The 26,914-nt window shown below is 36.9% G+C and overlaps 1 protein-coding gene across 1 annotated transcript in view; it reads left to right on the top strand.

Moving 5' to 3' along the window:
- Positions 1 to 8,252: 8,252 nt before the first annotated feature.
- Positions 8,253 to 26,914, top strand: part of LOC102691350 (inactive dipeptidyl peptidase 10) — a 214,304-nt gene continuing 195,642 nt past the window's right edge. The window contains exon 1 of the mRNA XM_006636260.3: positions 8,253 to 8,647. Within this exon, the coding sequence (XP_006636323.2) occupies positions 8,588 to 8,647 (60 nt within the window). The 5' untranslated portion in view covers positions 8,253 to 8,587. The remainder of the gene's footprint in view (positions 8,648 to 26,914) is intronic.

Consider the following 26,914-nt stretch of genomic DNA (forward strand, 5'->3'; position numbering starts at 1 on the left):
TGGGCTAGTAAACTGATCCACCTTTTGACTGAAAAAAATATTATTGGCAGTTTACCATCTTGTCAAAATATCTTGTTAGTGTAAAGGATTTGTGTTTATCCACAAATGCTTTGAATTGATGGTTAACGTGATATAATTGGAAAGGGAACACTAAGAGGAAACAGCAGTTAATTGTGTAAGAGCTTATAAGTGCTTTCTTCATGAAGTGGCCGTGCTTAAAATCAATTAACATGATAGATGTAAAGACCACATCGAAAAATATTCGGATACAGTAAATATATTGCTTATAATAACGCCTATACAAAACAAGCATTGTATTAGTACTTTATTATTATTCTCAAATATACGTACATATGCTTTTTATTATAGTAAAGGTGAAAGTATGAGAATCCTGGGAATTCGTCTCAAAGAAATAACATACTGTACTGTACCATTCTCATTTTTTTTCAAAATGTCTTCATTGCAAAATCGTCTCATTAACATCGATTATAGAGAAGCCAAAGTGCGGGAACAACATGAAAAGAAATCATTTGAATCTCAAAACAGGTGAACAACTGAATGATAAACCTGTAGACTAATACCGAAAACACGTGAGATCTGTCTCCTTAAAACAAATTGAAACAAATACTTTATTTCAACATTTCAGTTGACGTGAGTGTAGTACTAATATTTTGGAAACACTGAATGCCTTGTAATATTTGTAAAGTTTGTTTTGGAGCATGAGTGTAGCTGCACTGGAGGCTGAACTTGCACTCAGGCACCCTGAACAGTTCTGGTGATGATTTGGAGTCTCTCGGCTGTGTCACCGCTGACGAGAAATTCTCTGTGAGGCTAAACTACACATATTAGCAGTTAAAGCGCTGCTAAGTACACAAAGCACTTTTTAAGCAGTGGAAGTATTTTTTACAGTAATGTTTGCCCACCAGAAAGTGTTGTGCATACTGGCAAAAAGTTTGCCATCTATCTCTCTGTAGTTCTCAATTCCCAAAGGGCAAGTGCTAATTAACATTCATCCATAATTCACAGTGACTTCAAGCTTTTAAAAACCCTGGAGGGAGCCCCTCATAAGGTATCTTTATACCCATAAGCTATGAGCCATCAACAGTGAGCCCACAGGCTGCTAAGGTTGTCTGTCACTGGTTCCTAGGATATGTTTCTGTGTGGATATGTCATTCAAAAGTTGTCTGGCAACATTCCCAAATGTTCTTTAGCAAGGAGTCTGAAATTACACACTGTTCTTCCAAGAACTTTTCAACATTTCTTACATACATTTTAATTTTCTAATAGAAGACAGATTGGAAAAAAGGGCAGAATTTCATTCCTGTGCCTTTGGGGCAGATATGACAACTTTATTCTAAACCTTTGAAAATTGGTAAAGGCATCCATACATATCTCTGCCCACACCACTGCAACACCTCTCCCCTGTCGTTTTTATTAATAATGGATGGCCTGCAAAGGTCACTAGGCAGCCATTTGCTGAGAATCGCTTACTGTGAAATTAGGCATTTTGTAAGATTTGATGAAAAGCCACATGCTTCTGATAGCAACAGTATACGTAGCTATAAGCTACATTTAAGATTCTTTATTCTTTCTAAGGCTTGGATTATTGGGTCTCATCAGAGTTCCTCATCAATCTTACAGCACATTGTTAATCGCACCCTTGTGACAAGCTGTGCTTTCGGTCTCTCTTGAGTCTGAGAATTACTCAGTAGGTGTTTATTGGAAAAGCTGTAATCTGTAATTTACAAAGAAAAGGAATGACAGCAGGCAGAGTGGCTGGGTACTAAAAGAAGGAGTTTATAGGGTAAGTGCTAGAAGTGCCTCAGCACAATTAGGACATGTATCCTTTCTAAATCAAGAGGTTTGCAAGGAAAAATGGAAAGTGCATGCTATGGATAATATTAATTTCTTTCAGAACACCTCTGATTCCCTCTTAACTACAATAGTTTTTAAATTACTTTTTAAGCAAATGTATTGGAATATGTAAATGCAGTATAGTTGTTTTGGAATATTGACTACTGATACAGAAACTGAGAAGTATACTGGTGCAGTTATTTTGTAGTTAGAATTAAATTCAGAAGTATCCAGATATAACTGTTTAAAGAGAAGCAAAGTAATCGTAGAGCTTTTTCCCCTCTTACTCCTACTCTTAAGGAGTAAGAAATGGACTGCTTATCAGTGAGGCAAATTGATGGTCACTGATTTTAAAGATAGCCTGCGGGGAAAGTTGTACTGAAAACTAAGGACCTTTCAAGAGAAAAATGAGTTACTGTATGAAAATGTGAATTGAAAAGTGCTCACTGTAATTTTTACTTTATCATTATTATTCGTGCTTAAGATCATAGCTCATATATCAAATGAAACAATAACGCAGCTGGAAACTTATCTGTTAATAACTCGTTAGGTGTTCTTCTTAATCTAATCCATTAAGGCCCTTTTCTCTTACCCTTTTTTCTGTTATTGTGGCCTTACTTGAGGGGAGAGAACTTCAAGAGGCAAAATGAATGACTAATATTAAATAATCTCTTTGACATTTTTTTAGAGAACAAGCCTTAGTAGAGGAAACCACAAAAAAATCCTTTAGTCCATTTCAGCCACGTACTGTATGGCCAGCTACAGTATTTGTAGCCCAGAAACAAAATATGGGTTTGAAAAAAAAACTTAAGGCCATATTATTAAATTATTAACTAATGTGTACCCCAGCAGCTGAATGCTCAAGTTCAATGAATTGAATATACAGTACCCTAGAACATATATTTTTTTGCTTACAAATAAGACTAATCCAGTACTCAGAATGGCCGTGTCTCAGAATAGATTTCCAGTGCCCATGCTGATAAAAGCTGTTAACTTCAAAATATACATGTAAATAGATGCTTCAAAGTAACTAAGGAGGCTCTTTATTTTTAACAAGGCAAACATCTTTAACATGCTCCGATCAGGCTAAATACTGCACGTCTACTCTACAGTATGTAGCAGTCAGAGTTTAACACGAAATGCTACACTGGACATAATAGAGCAGAGAGAGCTGCAGAGTGGGAATTCTCATATGCAAATGACACAATGCTGTTTCTTGACCATATAAAGAAATTAGACTTTACGGTTATTAGAATTTGTGAGTCCAGTACCAAACTTGGATTATATGCTTGACTTTTACATCAGTGCTCAGTCCACAATCTTGATTGTGTAGCCCCAGAGAAAACGTCTATCTCTTCCACTCATTGCTCTGCTTGGTTTACTGAGCAGTTATGCTCTATGAAAGCTGCAGGTCACACATTAGAGTGCAGGTGGAGAAAAAAAGGGCCTTACTTTTCAGCAAAAGGCCTGGAAGCAGACTGAGATACAAATAGGATGGCAAAACCCACCATTTTTCTCCAGCCTTATTGAGAACGGTTACGGCATTCTTCAACATCTTTTTTTCAGTCAATGTTACAGTGAACCAGCAAAGCTGCACTGCTTACCTGAGAAGAGCAACGTTTGTGCTATTCTGGTTATTCTTCCAGAAAAAAAACGGACAATATCAGAGAGGGAGCCACATTAGCATGCGAGCAGCATGTTCTCGCAGGTCATGTGATCAGAATACAGAGATGGATTCTTGGAAGTGGAGTTCCCGCTGCCCACTGCATTTTGTGGTCCTCTCTTCTGTTTCCGTCACCTTCATGCTGCCGAGTCATTCAGGACTATGGGAACTTGAAAAAGAACGGACTCTGCCTGCTTGTTCCCCCAGAAGAATCTGACTTGCCGGATTACCTTAAGTAGCCTCTCTGTTCTCATAGTCAACGGAGCATGAGCCACTGTCAAGAGTGAGATGGCCACAGTGTGCTCACGGCTTGCTCTGGATTTAAATGGACTCAGACACCAGCTCAATCATTCTGCTTGCGTTTTGGGCCCTACAGTGCTCAGCTCCACCATATCTCGGCGATATGTTATCTGTTCTCTCCCTTCCAAGCAGCCTTCCCTGGGCTGCTTCTGGTGTACCGCAGGTTGCCAACTGTTTGTGTGCTCTCGGGAAGAGACAGAGCGCATTTTGTGCTCTAAGATTCCCTGCATTAGTGCTAAAACTGTACGTGCTAAATCCCTGCAGCACCATCCCAAGGACTCGGCTCCACTGGGTGTCTAGACCAAAACGTTTTTCTCAGAACGTGTTTGCGATAATATCTAATCATCTGTATACAGTATATTGTTTTTTATTTTTCTTTTATTATTTTAGTTATGTTTTATGGATTGTTGAAGTGTTTTGTGATTGCTTTTTTTAAGAGTGCTATGAAAAAATGTGTACTGCGCACTCACACAGCTAGACTGACTTTTAGTTGCTTAGGTCGGTGTCAGGGATTTTTTATTGGAATACAGAAACTCTTATTGGGAACTGAGATCACATTGGCTTTTTTGTATATTTATTATTTCATCCAAATCGTTTACTGAACCCTTTTGCATTTCTCTAAGAGTTTTTTTTTAAACAAGCCTTGTTTGTATTTTTTTAATTTTTTTTATCTGATGGTGTTGTCCATGGTAAACGGCATATTTGCATGTCCCTGACCCCCTTTTTGATTGGACCGTAGAGTATGGGGAATGGTGTTTTGACTTCATACCATGGCAGTATAAATGTCACAGATAAGGACATGGGACACTAATAGGAGAGGAGAGGTATCCAGTTGAGGTCCATATTTTCCTTAGTGGGCTTCATGTTCATTTTTTGGGGGGGTTAGGGTAAGAGGGGGGGGCTTGAGGCAGTGTTTGTACCCTGTTGCAAAGAAAGATGAAAGCTTTCATTCCTGTCATTATTATGTTGGCTCTCCATTTCTCTTAGCAGTTGCTGTGCATAAATTTGTTTATGATATTATTCCTATTTTAATTTGGTGTCTAAAAACCACTATGAATGTTTCTATGTTGTGAACTTACGTCTCCTACCAAGCAGGCAAGCTGTTTTTATTTCTTACAATGGAAAACAATGGATGTTGCCCATGATACAGGTGCCTCACTTGAAACAAAAAGATGTCTGTAGATTTGATATTAACTATTTCTATATGGTAGTCTCTTCTTCTGCACTGAACAAATGAAAGGGGAATTTCACTGAATATTAAAGAGTGTTTACATACTGTATCTATAATGGGGTCAGGAGATGAGGAACTACGGAGACCAGCATATTTAAACATCAGCATTTCAGGTAAACACTTCTTTTGTCCCAGTTAATGCCACTGTGACACTAAATCATACTGTATACTTGACAGGTCAAAGTTGAAGGAGATAAATGCCCAGTCTCAGGTACATACAGTGTAGCACTGAGAAATTGAATGTCTTATCTTTCTGTGTTAAATGCTTAAAACTTCAGCTGAGTAATTTACTTTGGTTTCCAGAACAGACAGTATTTTTATTTTCAAAGCTCTTTTTCTCTGTGGTATGCTTTCCGTGCCACTCTCTGCAAATTTTAACAGATACATTCTCCCATAATTGGTGCCATTATAATACCACACTATTACAGAATGAGAGAATTCAGATGCAGATTCCAGAAAAAAATGCTTTTCTTGATTTTAACCATGACGTGGTTCACAACCACCTGCATCCTATGAAATGCAAAGGCTGCATTAAAAATAATTCTTTAATTTCTGCCGTTAAGTATGCCCTGTGCATAACTTTTGTCTTCGCAAAATTCCTGAACTGGAGATAAAGGTGACTTTTCCAAAGCTGCTCAACAGCTCATCTTAAAGAAAATAATACGATTTAGAACTTAGAGAAGATACAGAGTATGTTATACATACGGTAGATCTAGGCAGAGATTTTACTTTACTGGATGTCAGCCCAGTACCAGCTTTCAGACACTGCAGCAACATGCACAGTTCAAATACCAGTGCCATTAGGTAGGGGGGCATTACTGTCTGATGCTGAATAGATACACTTCGTAGTTTTATTTTAAATTTTATAGTTCAGAAATGCAGTTGAATCATGAAAAGTGTGAGGTTTCTGCTAACCTTTTACTTACCTACAGCAATCTTTCTCCAGCACAGACAAGTGCACCAGAGGCTTCTGTATCACTTCCCATGGTGAAAGATGCACTTCAGGACATAACACAGGGTAAACCACCTGGTACATGATGTCTTTCCTTCTGAACTTTATCTGATTTGTTGGCTTCAGTTAGGCCCCCTTCACCTTGAGATGATACATTTTGCCCTTGAGAAAGGTTTGTTTCAAGGCAATGTTAATGTTATATCCCTATCATTGGAGAAAGCAAAGATTGCACACTACATGCAAACTATAGTCTTTGCTTCTGTGCCTTGCTTAAGGTGATCAGGATTATGCTAAAGTGCCATTATGTCAATTGGAAGACGTTTTGGCCAAATCAGTGCATTCTATTCAGACGTGGTTTATCAAAGGGGGCATCTAGTAATGTTCATGCAAACAGTGCTTCACCCTGCGCTGTTTATTGGTTCACTAGAAGGCTTTTGACCAGCACAAGAGGGAATATTTACGGAAAAAGTTAGTTTTACATCATATGGGTTTGAGACCAGGTTTCACCGATACAGTTAAAACTTCATGTGCCAGCCCTTCATGAGCAATAGCATTATCTAATGTGCATGTTTCTAGAGGAACTTCTCAGGGATGTCCATTTTCATCTTTGAAACAATAGATCAAGCCAGCTTATGACCTTTTCCCCTGTTTTCTTAGGAATACCCAGAACTAAATGTGTCAGCGATATATTAAATGGTATATTATGTGCAGACAATATCCCAAAATCTTTGGCCTTTTTGATTATTTGTATGCTCTATCAGTGCATAGAATCAGTTTCCCCAAGTCCTCACTACTGCCATTAAAATTAGCAATGGAGAAAAAACTGGTCTGGTTGTGTCTGATCGACTTGCCAAACACTTCAGCGACCCCATATTAGGTGGTGTTAGGCTGGTCGCCAGCCCAGTAGGCATGAAGAACAAAAAGGAATCAGAAACCAGTAAAATTGGAGAAATCTGGGACTGGGGACTTTAGGCGAGCAAAAGTTCAAGAAACTAGGAGACAGATTAAGTGTAAAGCATCAAAAACATGATCCAAAAATCAAGGTCAAGAGACAGACCAAAATCCAGCAAGAAGTCCAGGGCAGATACAGCAAAGAATGAAGTGAAGAGCTCAAGAATTTAAGAACAATACTGAGCAAGGTTTGGAGCCAGAGCAGGGTTTAAGTAGGCTTGGGGAGGGGAGTGTGGTGATGTAATGACACTAGGCAAACCGGGATTGGCTAATGTCTGTTTGATCTACGCCCGTTCTGAATGGAAGAGCTAGACACCAGAGGTTGAGATGCCCTCTGGTGGCAGGATGCTGGAACTGTAACAGGTGGCTCTGCACCCCCCACCCATCACACCTCATTAGATGATATGCTGAGTGACGTGATTGGTACTGTTTGGAGCTGTCCTGCTGGGGGGAAGGGATAGCTGGGAATGTTGGAAAGGACACCACTGCTGATCAGGTGGGGTGGGGTAAGATGTTGTTTTGCTTTTTTCCTATTTTGGTATTTTTAAACAGATTAGAAATAAGAAAAAAAATCACTTAATTTACACCGGTATTTAAATAAGCTTGAAACCAATTGAAGAAATGCCACGATGAGGCACACAGTATTGACTGCTTCCCTACAAGTGCTACAATATCTGTACCATTCTAGCTATTAAACTGGGAGATGATAAAGATTTTTATAGCATAGTATCACTCCATCTGGTGTTCAGCAATAATATTTTATAGAAAATACAAGTCAATTCACGTGCATGGAAAATATTCATGAGAAAATACCTCCATTTAACTCTGTGGTCACAGGTAAGGGAACACTTTAAAATGATGAATTTCTTCAGGAATCATAATTCGAAATAAATAATGCACATAACCTGATACAACCGCAAAAGGCCACAACAAAACAATGACAAAAACACCATCACTACACACTGTTCAACAGTGAACAAATAGTTTAGTGACTTTCTTTTTCTTTTCACCCTCTGTGTGATATAATCATACTTAGTGCGACTCGGTGACTAATAGTTGAATCCGCAAATCAAGCAATTACTGTATTTCTTGTGCGATATACAGTATAGAATTGAAGATAAAAAGTGACCACATAACTCAAACACTCCAGTACTGGAGTTCAATATTGCAAACCTGTTTTTTTTCTCATTCCTAAAAACGCAATGCACTCCAAAACCGTGGTCTGCAATAAGGAATTGCACAGCCTACTGTACGTAGCATCCCAGCACTGCGTTTTCAGATCTGTTTGCTCTATGTGGATTTCTACAGTGAATGCAAGAGTGGGCAGTGCACCAATCGCATTTTGCGTGGAGGTGGGGTGCTCGCTGTGCAGTCTTCGACGTTATGTTACACACACACCGTGGCAGAGCTGCAGGGACTGTCAGAAGTGAACTCAGCCCATTAAACTACAGTACAAACATCGCCACTTTACAGTCAACTAAGTGAAAGGAAGCAAGACTTTAAAGCAAAGGGGATAATCAACAGAGCTGCGGAGGTGCTGCCCAGTCATTCCAACATCAAACGTGGTGATGCTCTTTCCCTAGAGTGGTTTTTTCCTGTCTGGAGCTGCGGTTTTCTTAGTTCAAAGTGCTGAAAGATGAACCAAACTGCCACCGTCTCCCATCATGTTAAATGTCAGCCCTCTAAGGCAATTAAGGTAAGGGTTTTCTAGTTACTGCGGGCGCTTAGATTTATTAGAATGAAGATTTATTTAATAAAACCTCACATTCCGAACTAAATGAAAATACACTACATCGCAATCTCATGCAAAAGTTTTTATTTTTGTCGTGGCGAAATTCTGTCCAAAGTTTAAAGTATTGTCCTTTAAAAGGACAATAGATTTTCCGGCTTTGAAGTACGAGTCTATTAGAAGCAATTCATACATTAAACTGGCGTCTGGCAAATTACCAATTACTCACATGTTCAATATTGTGAAAAACTGACTTAAGGATATTAATGTGCCCTTTAAATTCACAACAAAGGGAAAATAAAAGTCTTTTAAATCTCCCTTTGGATTTTTTTTTCTGTATTGATGCAGTGCACTAACTTTGAGCAACAACAAATGCAGTACTACGGGAGAGATTTACATTTCAGACACGTTCAGATTGTGATGTGTTCCAATAACTTTGTTTAAACGACAGGTTTCATTCAGTTTTCACCTGAATACCGGTTTCTAGTTCTCAGTATTATCTGGCGGAGTGGGTCGTTCCGTAGCTTAAGAACAAGGAAAGCGAGTCGGTACAGTATTCTATTGATAAACCGGCATCATCGCGCAAATTGAATTACAGTACCTGTGCGCACCCACTCCCCTCTTGTTTCAAAAATTACTTCATGCACTGTTAGAAGCAGCATTTTAGCGTTGTTAGCATACAGTGCACAGACATTTGCTCTTTTTTTAAAAAAAAAAGAGAATTGTACCGGAGTGTGCAAGCATCCTGCCGTGATTTTGTTCCAAAACACATTATTGACAAAAATGCTTAGAATTTGCTGTGTGTATAGAGATGTTAGAATGTCTTTTGAAGCTTACGGTACTGAAGGGCAGCAGCCCTGTTTTTACCTATACACATGCAGCGCTGCTTTTTAAAGTCTCTTCATTATTTGATTTCATGCATGGCATGTCCGTCATTTTATTCTAACAACCCCCGATTTTGATAACCGTGTCTATGAAGTGCCATATTTTGGAATGAAGTAGCGTTGCTGTTCATGTATTACTACGGAAAAGCAAAGTGATAAACTACCTTATTTGAAGATCGTACATATCCAATATGCTGTATCTATTTTTGTTATGCTATAAAGGAATTGTGGGTTGACATGTTTAGAGATGCTTCTTTAAGTGCATAACTCATGCCTGGATTTATCTCTGCAGCCTCCCTAAACACCCCACCTCCTTACCCACCCCCTCAAAAAAAAATCCCACTTTAATGTCAGGATCCCTTTCAATAAATTATTGTTTGACATCCATGGAACTAGTAAATAAAACTAGGAGATATCAGCCTTTGCAATGGCTGGTCTGTGCTGCATGAGTGAGAGATTGACTAAATATTATGTGCATGGCTCCTAGTTGTGATTTTGCAAGGGAATGTTAAACACTATTTGTGCTTGAAACTGGAGATATTGATTTTTTTCATTCAATTGGAAATGGCAGTGTACAGTAGGTGGAGACTAGGTCATACCAGTCTTCATATGTAAAACTACTGTACAGTATACAGTACAGTATATACTGTAGGTCTGTATGTATTATGAACTTTAGATAAGTTGGATGAGTTGCACGTACAGCAGCTGAAGTAATGTGTAAGACATGATAGACTGGTCAGTTTCACCTGCAAGAATGAACATCCTACTCGTATTCATATTCACATATTGTGTACTAATGCAGTTACATATTTGAGTTCAGTGTTCTACAGTACATGTGGGAGTCCTTCTGTGGAAACCTTAGTTAATCTAAAATTGGAATTATTCTCGTTGCTCCTACATGAAGGTCTGTTCATAACTGTTCTCCTCCTGAGGGGCAAGCACGCAAGTGTAGGAATGAGAGATCATCATGCGGCCAGATGATCTCAGGAAAGCTGCTTGTTCTGTCCATTCCGAGTCACTCCCTCTGCTGGGAAAGAGTCTGCATAGCATTGTACTGAAGCACCTCGTCAACACAAGAGAGACTGCGAGTACAGAGACGGTGATTTACAATATATTGGGAATGTGAGCTGATACATTAATGTCTAATCTTTAAACACATTTTTTTGGTGATGTTAAGCACTTGTATGACCCAGTTTTGAGGAAAAACATATTTCTTTGAATGGGAATTGTTGCAGTCAAACTTCCTTTGTGAAAGGTGTTATTTCCACTGTCCATTGGGTTACACCTTGGAAAGTGCGCTTTTTGAATTGGTGTATTCTTGAAAGACAAAATGCAAAACTCTGCATCCGCATTCTCGTGCATTCCTGTCATTCAATTTATCATGGTTCACATGGGCCTATACTGTACATCGTGTGTCCATCTCCTTTGTTTGACTTGACTTTAATGGCACTTCATTTCCAAAGATGTAATTCTTAATAAGCAAGTTTTTTTAGAAATTGTTCTTTATGTATTAAAAATAAAATCAAAGATTTAGTTTGTTGTTAGATCCTATGTAAAGTAGTACTGTATATGCAGTAAATATATAAGACACTTAGTGTATTATGTTTGAACCATTGTACGTCTCTATGCAAATTATTTAAGAATACAAATTTCATCTTGCCCGTTGTAGTTTTATAATCCAGATGGGGTTTAATTTCTTCCATCTTTTACAACAGGCCTGCTTTACCCTGGCTTTGTTAGGAATCTGTACACCTCGTGTATAATAAGTAGGGGAGCCACTTTACGATGCAAAGTTAAGCAATTGTTTATCTCATCCTGTCTCTCTTGTTTCATGAATTTGTTCTGCGCTGCGATTGAGTGGAGGAATGTGTGAAACGGAAGGTCTCTGTTTGAAAGCCAGCTGACATCAGTGACATTAATGCCGTTTGAAGCTTTTTTTAAAATCTTCAGATCTTTTGCACTGTGTTTGATGTCAAACTTTGCTTTTGATGCTCATTCGATTCTCTTTTATCTGTTAGCAAAATTTAGGCTTATCTAGCACATTATTACTAGCAGCAGTAATAATAATGAGAAATGTTTTTTTTTCTTCAGGTTTTGATTCATTCGTTCTCATCTTCATCTTTATAGCATCTCATTGTCATCTTTGTCACTTGGGTATAATAAATACCTTTCATATGCAGTATTCACTTGCAGGAGTATTGTTCCATTGTCATGATTTTGAAACGGAAATTAAGAATACAATTCAGAATGCTTTGGCTTAGCTTGAATGGCTTGAATAGTTTTATCTCCACGTTACAGTATATCACTGAACTGTATGACTTATACTGTATGACTTACACTGCAAATCAGACCACACTTTCTAACTGCCACAACTCAGTTTTATGCACTAACATTTAATTCTGTTTATTTTACTGTAATATATTTCCTATACCTCTTGAATGTTTTTCGCCATTATTCTGTATTGTAATGTGTCTGGTGATGATATCATAAAAGGTCTCACACACAATTTATCTTATAGTTTCATTTATAATCATCACAAATGATTACAATCTGTCATTATCACGAGGCATCAGAACATGTCTGAATGCTCTTACATTTTCCAGGCACTTGAAAATAACATTTATCACTAAAATTGTTTCTGCACACGAAAATACTACAGTTTCTCTTTCTATTTACTCAATATTGCAGTCTATTGTTATACAGTAAATGTAATTGAATGGCTCAGAGTAGTTAATTACTTGCATAACATTTCATTATATGGTGACTGAGGTGCTGGTACAGTGAAGTGATGAAAAGTCTTTTTATTGAAGTGTAATTATATGGATAAAACAGTGATGAATCTGTTCGTCCTTTACAAGAAATGTACCACTTTTAACCAGAAAGAAAAATGATTGTGTCAGGGCTTTTCTGTTACAAACGATCACTCACTTCTTCCTTCACTGCGCATCATTAATTTACAAAATAATGTAAGCATTGGTCTGTTTTCATTTTTTTTTCTTGATTGTGCTCAATATTTTTGAAATATTTTTTTTATTTTTGTTTAGCTCACATATTGTCAAAAATTTTAATAAATGGAAATAAATCATTTTTTTTTATTTTACACTTGCGTTTGGTACTCAATACTGTCTGCTTAAGTGATTTTAACAAATACTATTTTAAAATATATTAGTACAATTATTTTCGTGTGAAATTGATCACGTTCCTTTCAATTCATGTGTTGGTCTGAACTTCATAGATGGTAAATGATATCTAAAGCTTTTGCGTTGTGCTTTTTCTGAGCGATTGTGCAGGTTCCCTTACAGTCTGTAGATCATTATCTGAAAAGGTCAATGCGATTAGCCTGCCATGTATAAAGTAATGTTTGTTTCTGATTCCAGTGATTACTCAGAGATGAACAGAAATGGGACTCAGGAGGAACAAGCATTATCGGTGATCCACTACAAGATTTGATTCCAGTCTTGATTTTGGAATTCAGTGCGTGTGCTGTGATCTAAATGAGATTTTGAGAATAAAATACCAACACCTACTGTACAGGCATGTAATGTTTTTAATTTGAATTGTAGAGATCACACATTTTCCAGAAAAAAGCAGATGACTTTTTCCAGGCCAGATAATCCTAATACAAAGCAGAAAATGTACAGTATCCACATTCTTTATTGTACTATTAAAGAATAAATTCTTAGAATTTCCACACAAATTCCACAAATTGAGTCAATTTAAAATACAATTGTATTATTCTTCCAGTATTGTAGGGTAAGGAATCATCTTAGTCTGGTACAGTATGTGAATGTTAAATGTTAGAATAACAGACAGTCAATCCGTCTAGCTATTATGTGTCTGAACCTGTTCTTTTAGGGTTTTGTTGTGGAGTGCAACTTCTCTAATGAAAATGTTGCCAGTTTTTGACAAGTACATGAACTTACATAATTTGAATCAGTAGCTTCTGCTTTGTTTTGAGCCTTTGTAGGAGTATCAAGGCTTAATTTCATACAGATTTGGTCGTATGAAATTAATTAAATCTTTATTTGCAGTTGGTGTGCTAGCTAATGGAATATTTCTACTGGGGAAAAGCTAACTTTCAGCTATGAACAAAACTACAGAAAGTAAAAAGTGTGTAGTTCAAGAATCAGGATAGAATTTAAGCACTTATGGTAAATAACAAATACTGTACCTTTGGAAATGCAAAAACTATTTGTTGGCTAGTATTTCTTGTACATATTTAATAAGAGATATGTGTGTGGTTAATAAAAAGGTCTTAAGCCAGAATTTACAGAAACTGCTGTCCATGATTCTCTGCCTGTTATTACAGTTTTAGGGAAACAGGTAGCATAATTATCTTTTTGTGACCCACAACGTTCTTCTGTAAGCCAAAACCAGTTTGTTTCCGTACTTTTATTACATTTTCAGAGGTGTATATACAATCATAATGAGTATATTTGCTTTTTCACTCCATTAGTAAAATGTTCACAAGAACTGTCACGTCAGGTGTGGTGTAAATTGAACCTATGCAATTTCAGATAAAAAATACTCTTCAGTTTTAAATTACATAACTGTGTAGCACATGACATTAAATTATTAACCTTAAAATGAATAGTTAAACACTGCATGCGAAATCTTTCTGCTGCCTAAATTTTGTTGACTACAAAATGTTAAAAACAACATTTGCTATGAAAGAATCAGTTTAGTTATTTGTTGTTATTGTGCTGGGAAAAATAACACTTTTTGTCAAAACTGCTACTGCTCGACGGGATAATTTAACAGCTTGAACAACAGAAACATCTTAAAAAAACACTTTGTATGTTTTTCAGAATTTTACAAGAAGCATTTTTAACTGCCTGTTATTTTTATCCCAGTTCAATTTGTTTCTAAAGAAAGAAAGAAGGAACTTTAATAAATCTAGTAAGTCTCATAAAACATATTAGAAAAATAGTACATTTGCACAATGATGTACAAGTAGATCTTATCTGAGACACACAAATATAATTAAATATTTTCTAGCTAATTTAATTATGCTAAAATGAATGAAATATTACAGAAAAGGGCTACATGGGGACATTGTTTCGGAACAATTGCTTTCACTTTAGCCTTTCATCATACAGTACATGTTAACTGTGACTTCAGACCTCATTTGTAGAATACAAGGAGCACCCATAGTTCTGCATTAAAAATGATTGTGTAATACAAGTACAATAACAATGACATTTCCTTGAATGTCTCATAACAATGTAAGAATTTATCTTTAATTTGGATCTTTTAGTCATTATAACACTACTGAACACAGAAAGCGATTCATTGTGTTGCTGTCATATTGAACTAATCTTGTTAAATAATGATCAAATACATGATAATTACTGTAGAACAACTGCAAAGTACAAATAATGGCATCCATTTTATACAGTATATGCATTCTGTCACAATTGCAACTGTTTGTCCTATAATGAACCAAATTGGTTGCAGTGATGTTGTAGTGTAGTCAGATACCAAGGATTGGTATTGCTGAGAATTTATATAAGGATTTTTTTCCAACATCACTTATTGAACCTTGTATCACTGTGTTAGGTCAGCCTGATATAAAAAAACTTAATGTGTATATCATTGACAATATATAAAAATGAAGCTTACTGTATGTCAGACAAAAGATACTTTTCATGCTCACCAGTCACATAACATTTACGTAAATTTATATAATTTACAGTATATATGTTGAAATGGTATATTATCTAAGGTTGGCAGATGTACAAAAACAAAACAAACATAAAATATGGACCAGACACAAGCTAAATGCAGTATGTCCTTGATGTGGACTTTTTAAGTCCTAAATGCCCCTTGCTCCTACAGTATAAAACTTTTACACCCTTATCAGCACTGGGTTTGTCATTTACAGTTTTTATTGGATGCTGGCTTACTGAAAAGTTTGTACTTACAGCTGTTTGCAAGATTCTTTACAGAGATCTTCAGTGAGAAACATGACATGAATGAACTGTGGAAATAGAATTGTGAGGAGCTGCATTTACAGTAGGAGTGAAGACAGGAAGCCTTTCCTTAGACAAAGGGCCAAAGGTGTCTGAAAAGAGATACCAGGCGATTCCTTGACATTCTTTGGAAATGCACTGTCAGGTAAGACAGGATGAAAGTTACATTACAGTTTTTCCAATGCACTCCCATAATACTGACACGAAATTATTGTAATTAACTATCTTCACACGTTTGAAAATATGGACTGTACAGTATGCAGTACTTTGATTATAGAAAAGCCACCCAAAGAGCACTCAAGCCTTTCAACACTTTATAGAAACATGCACAAGATAATTTAATGTTTGGGTAATGTAGTGTTACTTTTTACCTAGGCAATGTAAAGCAGTGGAGCTAATTAGAAAGCCTTTGAGACGCTACGGACCGATAGTGTCTCAGAACAGGCATCATCCTTATTAACTTTGAGGTTCAGTGAAAGACTGGGCTCCTATGACCTCAATCAATTTTCAAGTAAATTTCATTTGAAGTCAGGGAGAGCGGCTTTGTGGAACTGTTTGACCTACAGAGTGCTTCATTTGGGTTGTGTGGATTTAAATTCAGGACGACTAGTGCAAAGAGCATCTTGGCCATACGTTTGCAGTTAAACTCTGTACAGCATATAGTTCAGTCTTGTAATAGGGAACATTTAATTATGGCTCTATGGCTTCTGAGAGCAGGAGGGATGTGTCGATATCAAATTATCATCATAAGAAATGTAATATTAATTAGAATTTCCTTTAAGGCAGGAAAGGATATAGGTCCATGGAGCTTTAGCAGAAAACTTCTTCTGAATACCAAGTAGCACCAGTTCCATTAAAAATACATGATCCTGTCTTTTATTAATCCCTACATGCATTTGAATAAAATGTGACAGGTTCAAGTTAGAAATACATTTCATAAAGTAGCTGATGTGTATGAAAGTGCCCAACTGTCTCTAACTGTTTATCCACATGGTAACATGCACTTGTATTGTGTAAATCCAATAGGATATTCAAACTATTTCAGATAGCTTAAAAAATGAAGTTTCATTGCATGTTCTTTAAGCAGTAGGTGGTACAATGTTTGAAAATAGTTTGCATGGTGAAGTCCATGGTGGTATTCAAGAAATAGCTGGAAGGGGTTTGGAGATCAATAAACTAGTAACAAACACTGTAAGCAAGATGGGCGAATGACCGCCTCTCATTTCTACCTTTTATATCACCCAGCAACTCAACAGCTGGCAGCCCACTGAAGCTCAGCAAGTATGAGGCTGGCCAGTACCTGGATAGGAGACCTCCTGGGAAAAACTAAGGTTGCTGCTGGAAGAGGTTTCAGTGGGTCCAGCAGGGGGTGCTCACCCTGCAGTCTGTGTGGGTCCAATGCCCCAGTATAGTGACGGGGACACTATACTGTAAAAAGGTGGCGTCCTTTGGATGAAACGTAAAATTGAGTTCCTGAATTTCTGTGGTCATTAAAATGCCAGGGAGTTTCTCAAAAATAGTAGGGGTATAACCCCGGTGTCCTGGCCAAATTCCTCCCTGGCTTTTACCAGTCATGGCCTCCTAATAATCCCCATCTCTGAACTGGCTTCATCACTCTATTCTCCTCCCCACTATTAGCTGGCGTGTGGGAAGTGGACTGGCGCACTATAGCTACTGTCACATCATCCAGGTGGGGCTGCACACTGATGGTGGTGGAGGGGAGTCCCCATTACCTGTAAAGCGCTTTGAGTGGAGTGTCCAGAAAAGCGCTATAGAAGTTTATAAGAATTATTTCTAATATCCTTAGTTTTTAACTATGTATTCAGGAGATATGGACAAGTTCCATGGAGTAAATGGTTCAGGAGTCTTAGAGCTCTACTTTAATACTTTAATGGACTCAACTCAGGGGAGAGGACCTGGCCAGCAGGGAGAGGTGATCTAGTTCCCCAGAGAGAGACATGGCGCGGGGCTGGATGGGTGAGGATGGAGGTGGTGGAGGGTGGCAGGAATGTCTGAAATTTCTTATTTTGTGTGGAGGAGGGAGCAGGTTACTGGAAGATGGGGAGGGGGCTTGTCCTTCTCTCCTGCTGTCACTGTAAACCTCATTTGGTATACAGGAACATATCAGCAATCCAAAGGCAAAACTGACCTGAACAAATGGATGTGTTTCATACTACGTTAGAGTTGCGTGGATTGATTGGGGTAATTGATAATAATGAGTCTGATTGAATGATACCAATTAGGACACTCTTGCTTACAAAGCCTGTGATCCCAGAGGGTATTATTATTATTATTATTATTATTATATGAGTTATTTTTACAGTTATTTTTGCTGGCTGCCTTGTAAATTCAACACTTGGCCTTATCCGGTTCTTTCCATATCCCACCACTCCATTCCAATGCTAACTGCATTCTGAATATCCCTGCAACACTTGAGGGATTATGTGTTTTTCTCTTTGGTATGTTTTTTTCCCATCTTGGCATTATGAAGGCACATTCATTAATTCTGTTGCTTAATGCATAACTGGGAATGTACTAGCCAAGGGGGTTATCAGTATAAACACAAACCGTTTTTGCGTGTTGGAGCATTGTTTTGATGGTACGCTCACCCGAGAGAGCCTGCCACCTGCTAGAAAACAGCTCCACAGGAAGGAAATCTCACTAATCAAAACCTCACAACTAGTTTTTAACATCTCATTAAAGAACACGAAATACACATTCCTAATGTAAGGCAAGATCCCCATTCCAATAAACAGGCACATACAGTATCTTTCATAATTTGCTTTTCAGATTCATTTTATACATGTGGGAAACAAATGCATAAACTGAGCATTCTTCTCTAAAAGGCCCAGTCAGCCTCTGGTGCATGATAAGTCATTTTATTGAGCAGTACTGGTATCTAAGTCAGCCTGTGTTTCACTGAGATTATTGGAGAGACCTCAAAGAATAGGGAAACAAAGGGAATTGCAAGACAAGGCTATTCTCTCTTAGGTGGTAAAGGATTTAATAGCTAATGTTTGACAAATTGAATTGCATTTTTATTTGCTGATTGTATGCACATTCCTTCTATTAACATTTTCATTGAAGGGAGATGGCACAGGGATACATCTTTGCCTCTCTTACTTTGTTTTAATGTCAAAGTGTTAATACACTGTACAGTATGTAGATTTTCCCCAACAACAGACACATAAATTGTCTTGCAAAAGCATTCACTTTCAATGATGTCCCATTTTAAAATTACCAAGAGTTTGATTGTTGATATACAAACAGAACCCTACTGACGATGTGCTGTTGTGGTAGTAAGTCTACTGAAATTTCAGACTTTTGGTGTCTGTGACTGACTAAGGAGCTAATGGTAAATAAGGCCCCCTAAAAGGTTTTGTGCCCCTGAAATATTTAAGGTACTGTATGCCACATCAAATCACTGGTGCAGTGATTAACCTTTTCTGTATTTGCACGTATGGTACAGTATTAGTAAATGCATTTTCTATTGTAGTCTTTTACATTAATATATTATTGTCACAGTCAACTCTAGAACATTTACCTCCCATTGTGCAGTCTGTCTGTTTATAGAGAAAAAAAACATTGTCCTATTCTTTTCGTTTTCCAAACATTTTGATTTACCATGGATAAGAAATGAAATGTTTCCGAGATAAATATTTGTACTATTCTTCATTTATGTTGTGATTACTGAAGTATGGCCTTCCTTTGTTAACATACTTCATTGATGTAAGTTGATTATATATTCTGCTTAATATATCATTAGATATGAACTGTATGATAGTAAATATCCTTACACTGTTCTGAAATATTTTAAGGTAGCATTAACATTACACAAATTACATGTAGTTAAAGATACCTACTTCTCAATAACCATAAGCTTACTGATTACAATAGATTGTTTACATTACAAAATTATGGTTTTGGTTGATTTAATGCATTGTCTGCACTCATACTGAAGAACATAATTTCACCAGCATGAAAAATACAGCACTTACGTTATGACAAACTACCTGAAAACTGTTAGTCTTCTATAATCCTAGATGCTTTATATGTATTTTTATAGTATCTAGGGAAATTGTAGAGTTTAGAAATATTTATTTCTTGTAAATAATGCTTATGACAAATGTTAAATGTGTACAGTATATTGTAATTTAGGTCTCAGAATGCCCTTTAGAAATGGGATGTTTCTTCTAAATCTGCTTTAAAGTCTTTAAATCGACACTTTAAAATCGCAGTCCAAGGGCTCTTTTAGATGCCAAAAGCTTAACAGCTTCCAAAAATAATGATACAAGCTTCCTGCATACTGCAGAGTTTTGTGTTGGTTAAATGTAGAATTTAAAAAATAGATGCATTAAGCCAGCCCTTGGGAATGACATCAAATAAACTGACTCAAAAATGGGTTTACAGTGTTGCTGAGCTCTCCGGTTTTTATGACTGATAAACAAAGTTAGTTGCTTAATCTGTTTTATAGTTTACTTTTGCAGTGTCTGTTATATATCCCCAGTTTTTGATATTCAAATTTCATTTCAGACTATATTTTGACCAAACTATGCCCTTAGGAGATAGAAACCTCTCGATTTGTTTCCAAAGATTTCTTACTTATCCATGAAAAGGGCCTGGAGCTACTGTGTCGTACAGCAGTTCCAGGATTAACTCCAACATATGCTCACAGTGTGAGCAGCAGTTCCTGGATCTGTTAAGTAATGAAATTCAAAGCCCTTCTGGTTATCAACAGATCAGATCAACTACTGAGTTCTTCTCTTTTAAAAATGTGTACTTTAACAATTTTGATCAATTCCAAAAAACTGGCAAGGGATACAAAAGGAGACACATAGTATGAATAAATAATCAAGTGTGTGTTGTGGTATTTAAGAGACACAAGATATTCCATATAGTAGCTTGTTTGGTTTTTGGTAGCTTTAGTTGCCAGTTCACTCAAAGATCCTATCCAGCTGTGGGCTTCAACAACTTTGATAGCTTGTTCCAGATTCTTACAACCCTTCGCATAAATATTGCCTCCTTTTCTCAGTTTTAAATGGCCTTCCCCTCAGTTTTCACTGCTGTTCTCTGCTTCATGTTTTGGTGTTGATTCAGAAAAAAATCTATTTGACTGAAATGGCATCAGTGCCTTCATAAAATTTTATGAATGATTATGAAGGCTTGAATCAGGTCTCCTCTTACTCTTCTCTGTTCGAGAGAAAAACAAAAAAGAAAAGAAAAACATTAAATTCCACGCTGACAGCTAGTTTATTTGTTAGAATATTCTGCATTTTTGTCTTAACTAAAGGAAAAAAAGGCTTGAATAGCATATTTACAATACAGTGACAATTAAACCATCTCAGACAAACAATATTTTGGTGATATACAGTGCCTTACAAAAGTATTCACTCCCTTCCTATGACTTCTCATTTTGTTGATGAATATACTGTGCATTTTAAAGTATTTTTATTTTAAAATCTGAACTTTAATGCTCAAACTGAATATGTTTATGAGTAATACATGTTAAATGTCAGCAAAACAAAAAAACTACCTCTTCGGGGTATGCGCGGTGTGTGTGTTGTTCTTCTGATATCCGCATAGAGTTTTTATGGGCTCTCCAGTTTCCTCCTACAATTGAAAAACATGCTTCTCTCATGGTTCTCATTTGTATTTCTAAACTGGCCCAAAAAGTACATACTGTATGTGAGTGAATGTATGAGAACAGACTCAATGTGGTTAATGAAAATGGATGTAAGTATAGGCAAGAAGTTAGTTAGTTTTGTTAGCTGTAGTATTGAATTGCAACTATTCAGAAACTTTTTTCAGCAAACTAAAAGTGATATATTGGCCTTTGTATTCATATTCTTATCTTTCATATCATGATCAGAGCCTAATTGAAAATAACAAGATATGCACGCTGCTTATAAAGAACATTAATATATTGATATTATTGATTAATGATCTAATTATTAATGGATCAGTACACCCTGGTTAACCCTTAATATAGAATGTCACCTCTAATATTATAATTTTGGAATTGCTGTGAAAAAAGTTAATTGTATCAGTAGGACACCTCTGGGATCTAATTTGGGAAAGACAGATATTGTAAACCACTGCTTCTAACTGTTAGAGAGAGCAAGCAGCCCATTGGGATTTTTCTCCATCCACTGGATGTTCATTAAGTAAGCACTGATCAGCTACCCTGTTCCCATTTAGTGTACAACAGGAGCCTAATCCATTTAAATTCCCACCAGCAGTGTGATGTGAATGTAATGCAATTTACTGCATTCTGCCTTTCCAGAAAGTTGTATAAAATTGAATGGTATTGAGTTTGGTGCGGTATAGAGATTCAAGGTAATGCTTCTGTTAAAAGTTTATTCCAGATGCCAGTGGTAAAAAAAGAGCAACCCAGAGTTAAAGAACAGTAACCACAATCATTAAAAGCAAAGTACACGTTGAGAAAAAGTAAGTTGCATTCTGTTATGCAACAGTGAAAGGTTAATCAGCTGCCACTAGAATCTGGAAAATGGTGTATATATTTTTTCACTTTCATTTTACCTACGGCTGTTATTTTTTATTAAAGTAAAAACTATAATTTACATTTTTCCCCTTTAGTGCCAGATTTTTAACTTCTTAATTAAAACACTAGGGCTTTCAGCGGTAGTACTAAATGTGCATTTGCAGTTGAATGAAAGCATTGGTATGCTACATCTTTGTCATACTTAAGAAGATGATTTTACAGTATGCATCAAGGCCAAACAGGCACCAAAGAACACATATGGCGAAGGTCTCTTGTAAAGATTGGAAAATGGTGTTCAATAACAGCAAATTATGTGAGGTTGTGAATTTATGATTACAGAGAAGAAAGCAGTCTATTTCTGTAGGTTGTAGTCATTGTTGCCATGGTCAGTAATTGAGTACAGCAGGACCGTAAAAGCCACACTGTATGAGCAGTGGCCTGAGTACCCTGGCTTCTCAGAGAATACTGGGATAAAACTGGAACTTGTCTATTTCCTTGTTTATTAAAAGCTGGAAATATCAAAATGTGTAAGCACAAGGCAGAGGATAATTATAGAGAAAGAAAAAAGCTTGTAGAATTCAGCCAAAATAGACATTTATTAAAGAACACATAGAAAATATTGAGCTGCTGTATATTGCAGTATTTGGTTAACGACTGCTGTTAACATGACATTAAGCCCATGTTTTAGAAGTAATCTGGCCTTGGTCTTCCTGTTTTAGAAATGCCTGAAACAGATTGACATAACAAACCTGCAGCAGGGTCACTGCAGGTTGTTTCACACTCTGTGGAGCTAAATAATGTAATAGCTTGGTGCTCCTGGCTAAGAGTGAACTAAAAAAAGGTTATTAAAAATCATCCACATTCTAAGTAACACTTTGACAGGTTCTTCTTCGTGGTAGAGGTATTACGATGGATTATTCCGGTGTTTTCCCCAGATTAAAAGAATATCACTTTTTGTTGTGTATTCTAGTTTTCACTTTTCAAAGAAATATCATGTTACGGTATTTTATAGATAGTATAAAAGCAAACAGTAGTAGTAGTATTTTCAGTTATTTAGCAAACTGCAGTCATTGTAAATGACATAGTAAAGTGATCCAATTGTTGTTCAGTTGTCCAGATAGGTTTGAAGTAAAATTAAGAGATTTTATCTATAGATTAATCAAAAATTGAAAATAATATATGGACAAGAATAGCACAGATTTCATTTTTTTTCTTACAAGACCTTGAACACACCACATTCTTAGAACTGAATGAAAACCTTGACATTCGGGAGTGGTTGTTGACTGCGATACTAATAAATCTTTTAGACACAACACATCAGGATAGACAGGATAGTTTTAAACTCAGTGAACGCCTTATGTGAAGCAGAATGTTTCCCTTAGTTCAAGTAGTTTTGTCAGAGCTCACTTCAGTTTCATCAAAGCTGTGATTTGGCCACTGAGAATGCTGCATTAAATTATTCGGCCTGTGACCTTGCCCACTGAGGTGCTTAAGATCTCACAGCAATTCAGTATTGCCTTGGTTTGCCTCACCAGTGGGGTGAGTTGCAGCCCTCTCTCCCACATCAGATGAAGTGGGAACAGGAGAGGAGAAGGTCAATTCAAACATGCAGTAAGAGCTTGTTAGATTGCAGTAACTTTAATCTTTCCCTTGCCTCCAGATAGACATGCTTTTTATCAGATATGGGCTGGGCTACTGCTACTTCAGCAAATGAGATCAGAATTGCTGGTGGTGGAATTGAGCTGAATTTCTTTGCAACTCTTCATGCTGAAATGTGAAATTTGATTTAAATTTTGTTCACTGTCTTAAAACCTGGTTTCCCTGTCAGAACCATTGTTTGCTTGACATTTCCTTTTAAGGAACAAGTAAAGGTTTATTCCATGCTGAAAAGAGAAGAAAAGAAATACAATGTTTCGGCTGTGGAGCCTTCTTCAGTTCCTTCTTCAGTCCAGTGATATTCACACGTGATGAAGGCTCCACAACCAAAAGGGTGTGTTTCTTTTCCTCTCTTTTTAGCATGGAATAAACCTTTACCTGTTCCTTTGCAGCCTACGCCTACTGACGCAGCTCCCTACTTGAAAACACTGATTTTGAAAGCAAAGAAGAGGAGTTTGGAAATTAGTTATGACTGGGTTAAATCTGATTAATAATTCTGATTGTTTTAGAAAACAGTAAATATGTTTTTAATGTTTTTAATATATATGATGGTGATTCATTATAGTGAATTATAATTTTCAAAAGGTGACCTCCGATATAAAGTACTGCAGCAGACGGTCGTTTTCACACTTGTGGAGCCATATGTAGGCTGATATGTACTGCAGTTAATTGGTGATCTTTGTTCTAGTTGTCTATTCACTTTATCTGTAAAGCAGTGAAAGAAAATTCCACCAGGATTCGGCTTAATTGAAATCTGATCTTTCAGTGAAAATGGGTATTAAAAAAACCCAGTATCTTTAATGGAGTTCACGAGTCCTTTCTTTCAAAAAAAAGAAAACCGTTGATGCAGAGTGCATATCATAATGATGCCTTTTATATCTGTATCCGCCTTTATTAGTGTATTGTGAAGAGATGCCAATGTCTTTCTTGCAGAAACCTCTCAGTTGTATTGTACAATATTTAATCATCTGCTCAAATTTCCTGTTTTCTTTCTATCTTTGATAACTTATAAATTTCTAACCTAAGTGGACGGTTCAACATTTCCCTGCTTAATACCCTGTGCACACTCAGCAGATTCAGAGCTATTTCTTTCCTCTTAGCATAGACACATCCTTCTGACAGTGATATTCACATCAGAGGAATTATAGCGATCCAGAACTCACTACAGGTCAAAATAGCCTAGAGGAGCCCCATAGCCATCTCTCTAAATAACGAATAAGGAGACTCTGAGCCTTCCTGGCTTCTTTACCCTTGCAGACCCTTGCAGTGTGTTACACAATCTTTCTTTTTTATATCCACAGCTATCTTCTTCTTTGCTTAGCTGAACTAGAAAATGAAATATTAATGTTTACACAATGTTTTTTCTCCGCTTCTGAATATGACAATGAAAGAGCAATAATATGCCCTGTGGAAGGAGTTTAATTTCACAGCCAACGACAAGCGTTGAGATTGAGATTCCAGGCTAAGGAATGTTAAGTTGAGTTGATTTTTTTGCTTTTGTTAAGTAGCGCAGAAAAACCATTGGGTTTCTACCTCGTCCATCCAAGTTCAGAATGCTACTTCTTAAGGTCACACCCCAGGTCATAACTCAGAGCTTATCTCAGAAGAAGAGCCAGGCCAGCACAGGGCATACAGTATGTACTGTACATACAGTAGGCTACCATTAACATATCCAACATGTCTTCGGTGGAAAATTCAGAAGCATATTAAGGGCAAGAGGTTGTGTGACATCAGTGTTAACTGCCACATCATCATTTCCCTGCATTAGGTTTCTGTTGTGCATGAACTGATTTGATTGATTCTTAATCAACTCCATGGAACGTGAATGTTGAACAGTAAATACTGTATGGAGAAATGAATAAACTTTCGCTGACTTCTCTCAGGAAAGCATTGGTTTGGTGTTCCCTTAGGCTGTTGAACCGCACTCTGCTCTACCTGTCATCTTGAAGAATCTTTAAATCGCTTTAAACTTACAATACTTAAACTGGAAGGAGGTATTATATGCTGTAAATAAACAGGCAGAAAATCACATTGTCGGAAGACCAATGAAATATATCTCCAGGCACCAGAGCTGCTACTCTGGGAAGTGATTAATTCTAACATGTTAGTGTTCCTCAGAGTGCTTCTGTTCTTCTCTTCTAGTCCAAAGATGCACTTTGATCACTATCTGTAAGTAAAAAACAAACTGCTAAGAAAGGGAATGTGAAAGAACATCTAGGCTGAGCACATAGGCTAGAAAAACACTGCCTTCTGGTGGTCTAACTTGCAAAATACATTTTTGGATTATTTGTTGTACTGGTAATTGAAACTCCATTTCATGATGAGCTATGTGATGAAATAAAATACACACGAATAATGTTAGTGTCCCTGCAGTAAATCAGCATTAATGAAAGTGTAAGTGGCCCTATATAGGTTTAGCTATGTAGTAATAGCTTATTCGGGAGGCATTAGTGTTTGTCTTTCTTGCCTTTTCGGTTAAACTGCATTGCGAAATTGATTAATACAAAATATAATGTGAAACCTAATTCATTTCAAGGACCCGTATAAAACTTCTGTGTGGCGAGTCAGTGTATTCTCTAAAAGCTGGTTTACTGATTGTTCATTAAATAATAGCTCTGTGCTGTTATTTTTACTGAGTCATGTTTAAACCATAATAAAACCAGGGTAAAATGTGGAAAAGCATGGTAATACCATGAAAAAATGCAGAGCACAATGACAATATATGAGAAATCATTAAAATGCAACACAAATCCTTGGTAGAAATTTAAATGTATTAATATATTTACATACAGTACATACAAATCTTTAGGAAAACTTACATTAAGTAGTAATATTGAGATTATACTGGGAAATGTTCCTTAAAAGAAAAAAACATTAACCTCAAAAGAAACTGGTCACAACATAATTCAGATTTAACTTTTTAACATCTTGATTAATTCTATTCATTGGTTGAGTTTGCAGGATCATGTATTAATAAGACTTGTACAAATGAAATGGTACAGAGTGCCTCAGTTAGATCAGGCACAGTTTAACAGCTGAGGGGATGGTGAGGGCATACTGTAAACTGCCCAGCCTCCCTCGGTATTATAAGATAAGATCACTTTATTGGCCATATACAGTTTCTTGCATTAGGACTTTGTCTTTTCACATACCCCAGCTTGCTCTCCATGAGACACACAGACAGGGAGAGAAGCTGGGGGTCAGAGCGCAGGGTCAGCCA

The sequence above is a fragment of the Lepisosteus oculatus genome, chromosome 12, assembly GCF_040954835.1.
Source record: "Lepisosteus oculatus isolate fLepOcu1 chromosome 12, fLepOcu1.hap2, whole genome shotgun sequence".
Classification (NCBI taxonomy): domain Eukaryota; kingdom Metazoa; phylum Chordata; class Actinopteri; order Semionotiformes; family Lepisosteidae; genus Lepisosteus; species Lepisosteus oculatus.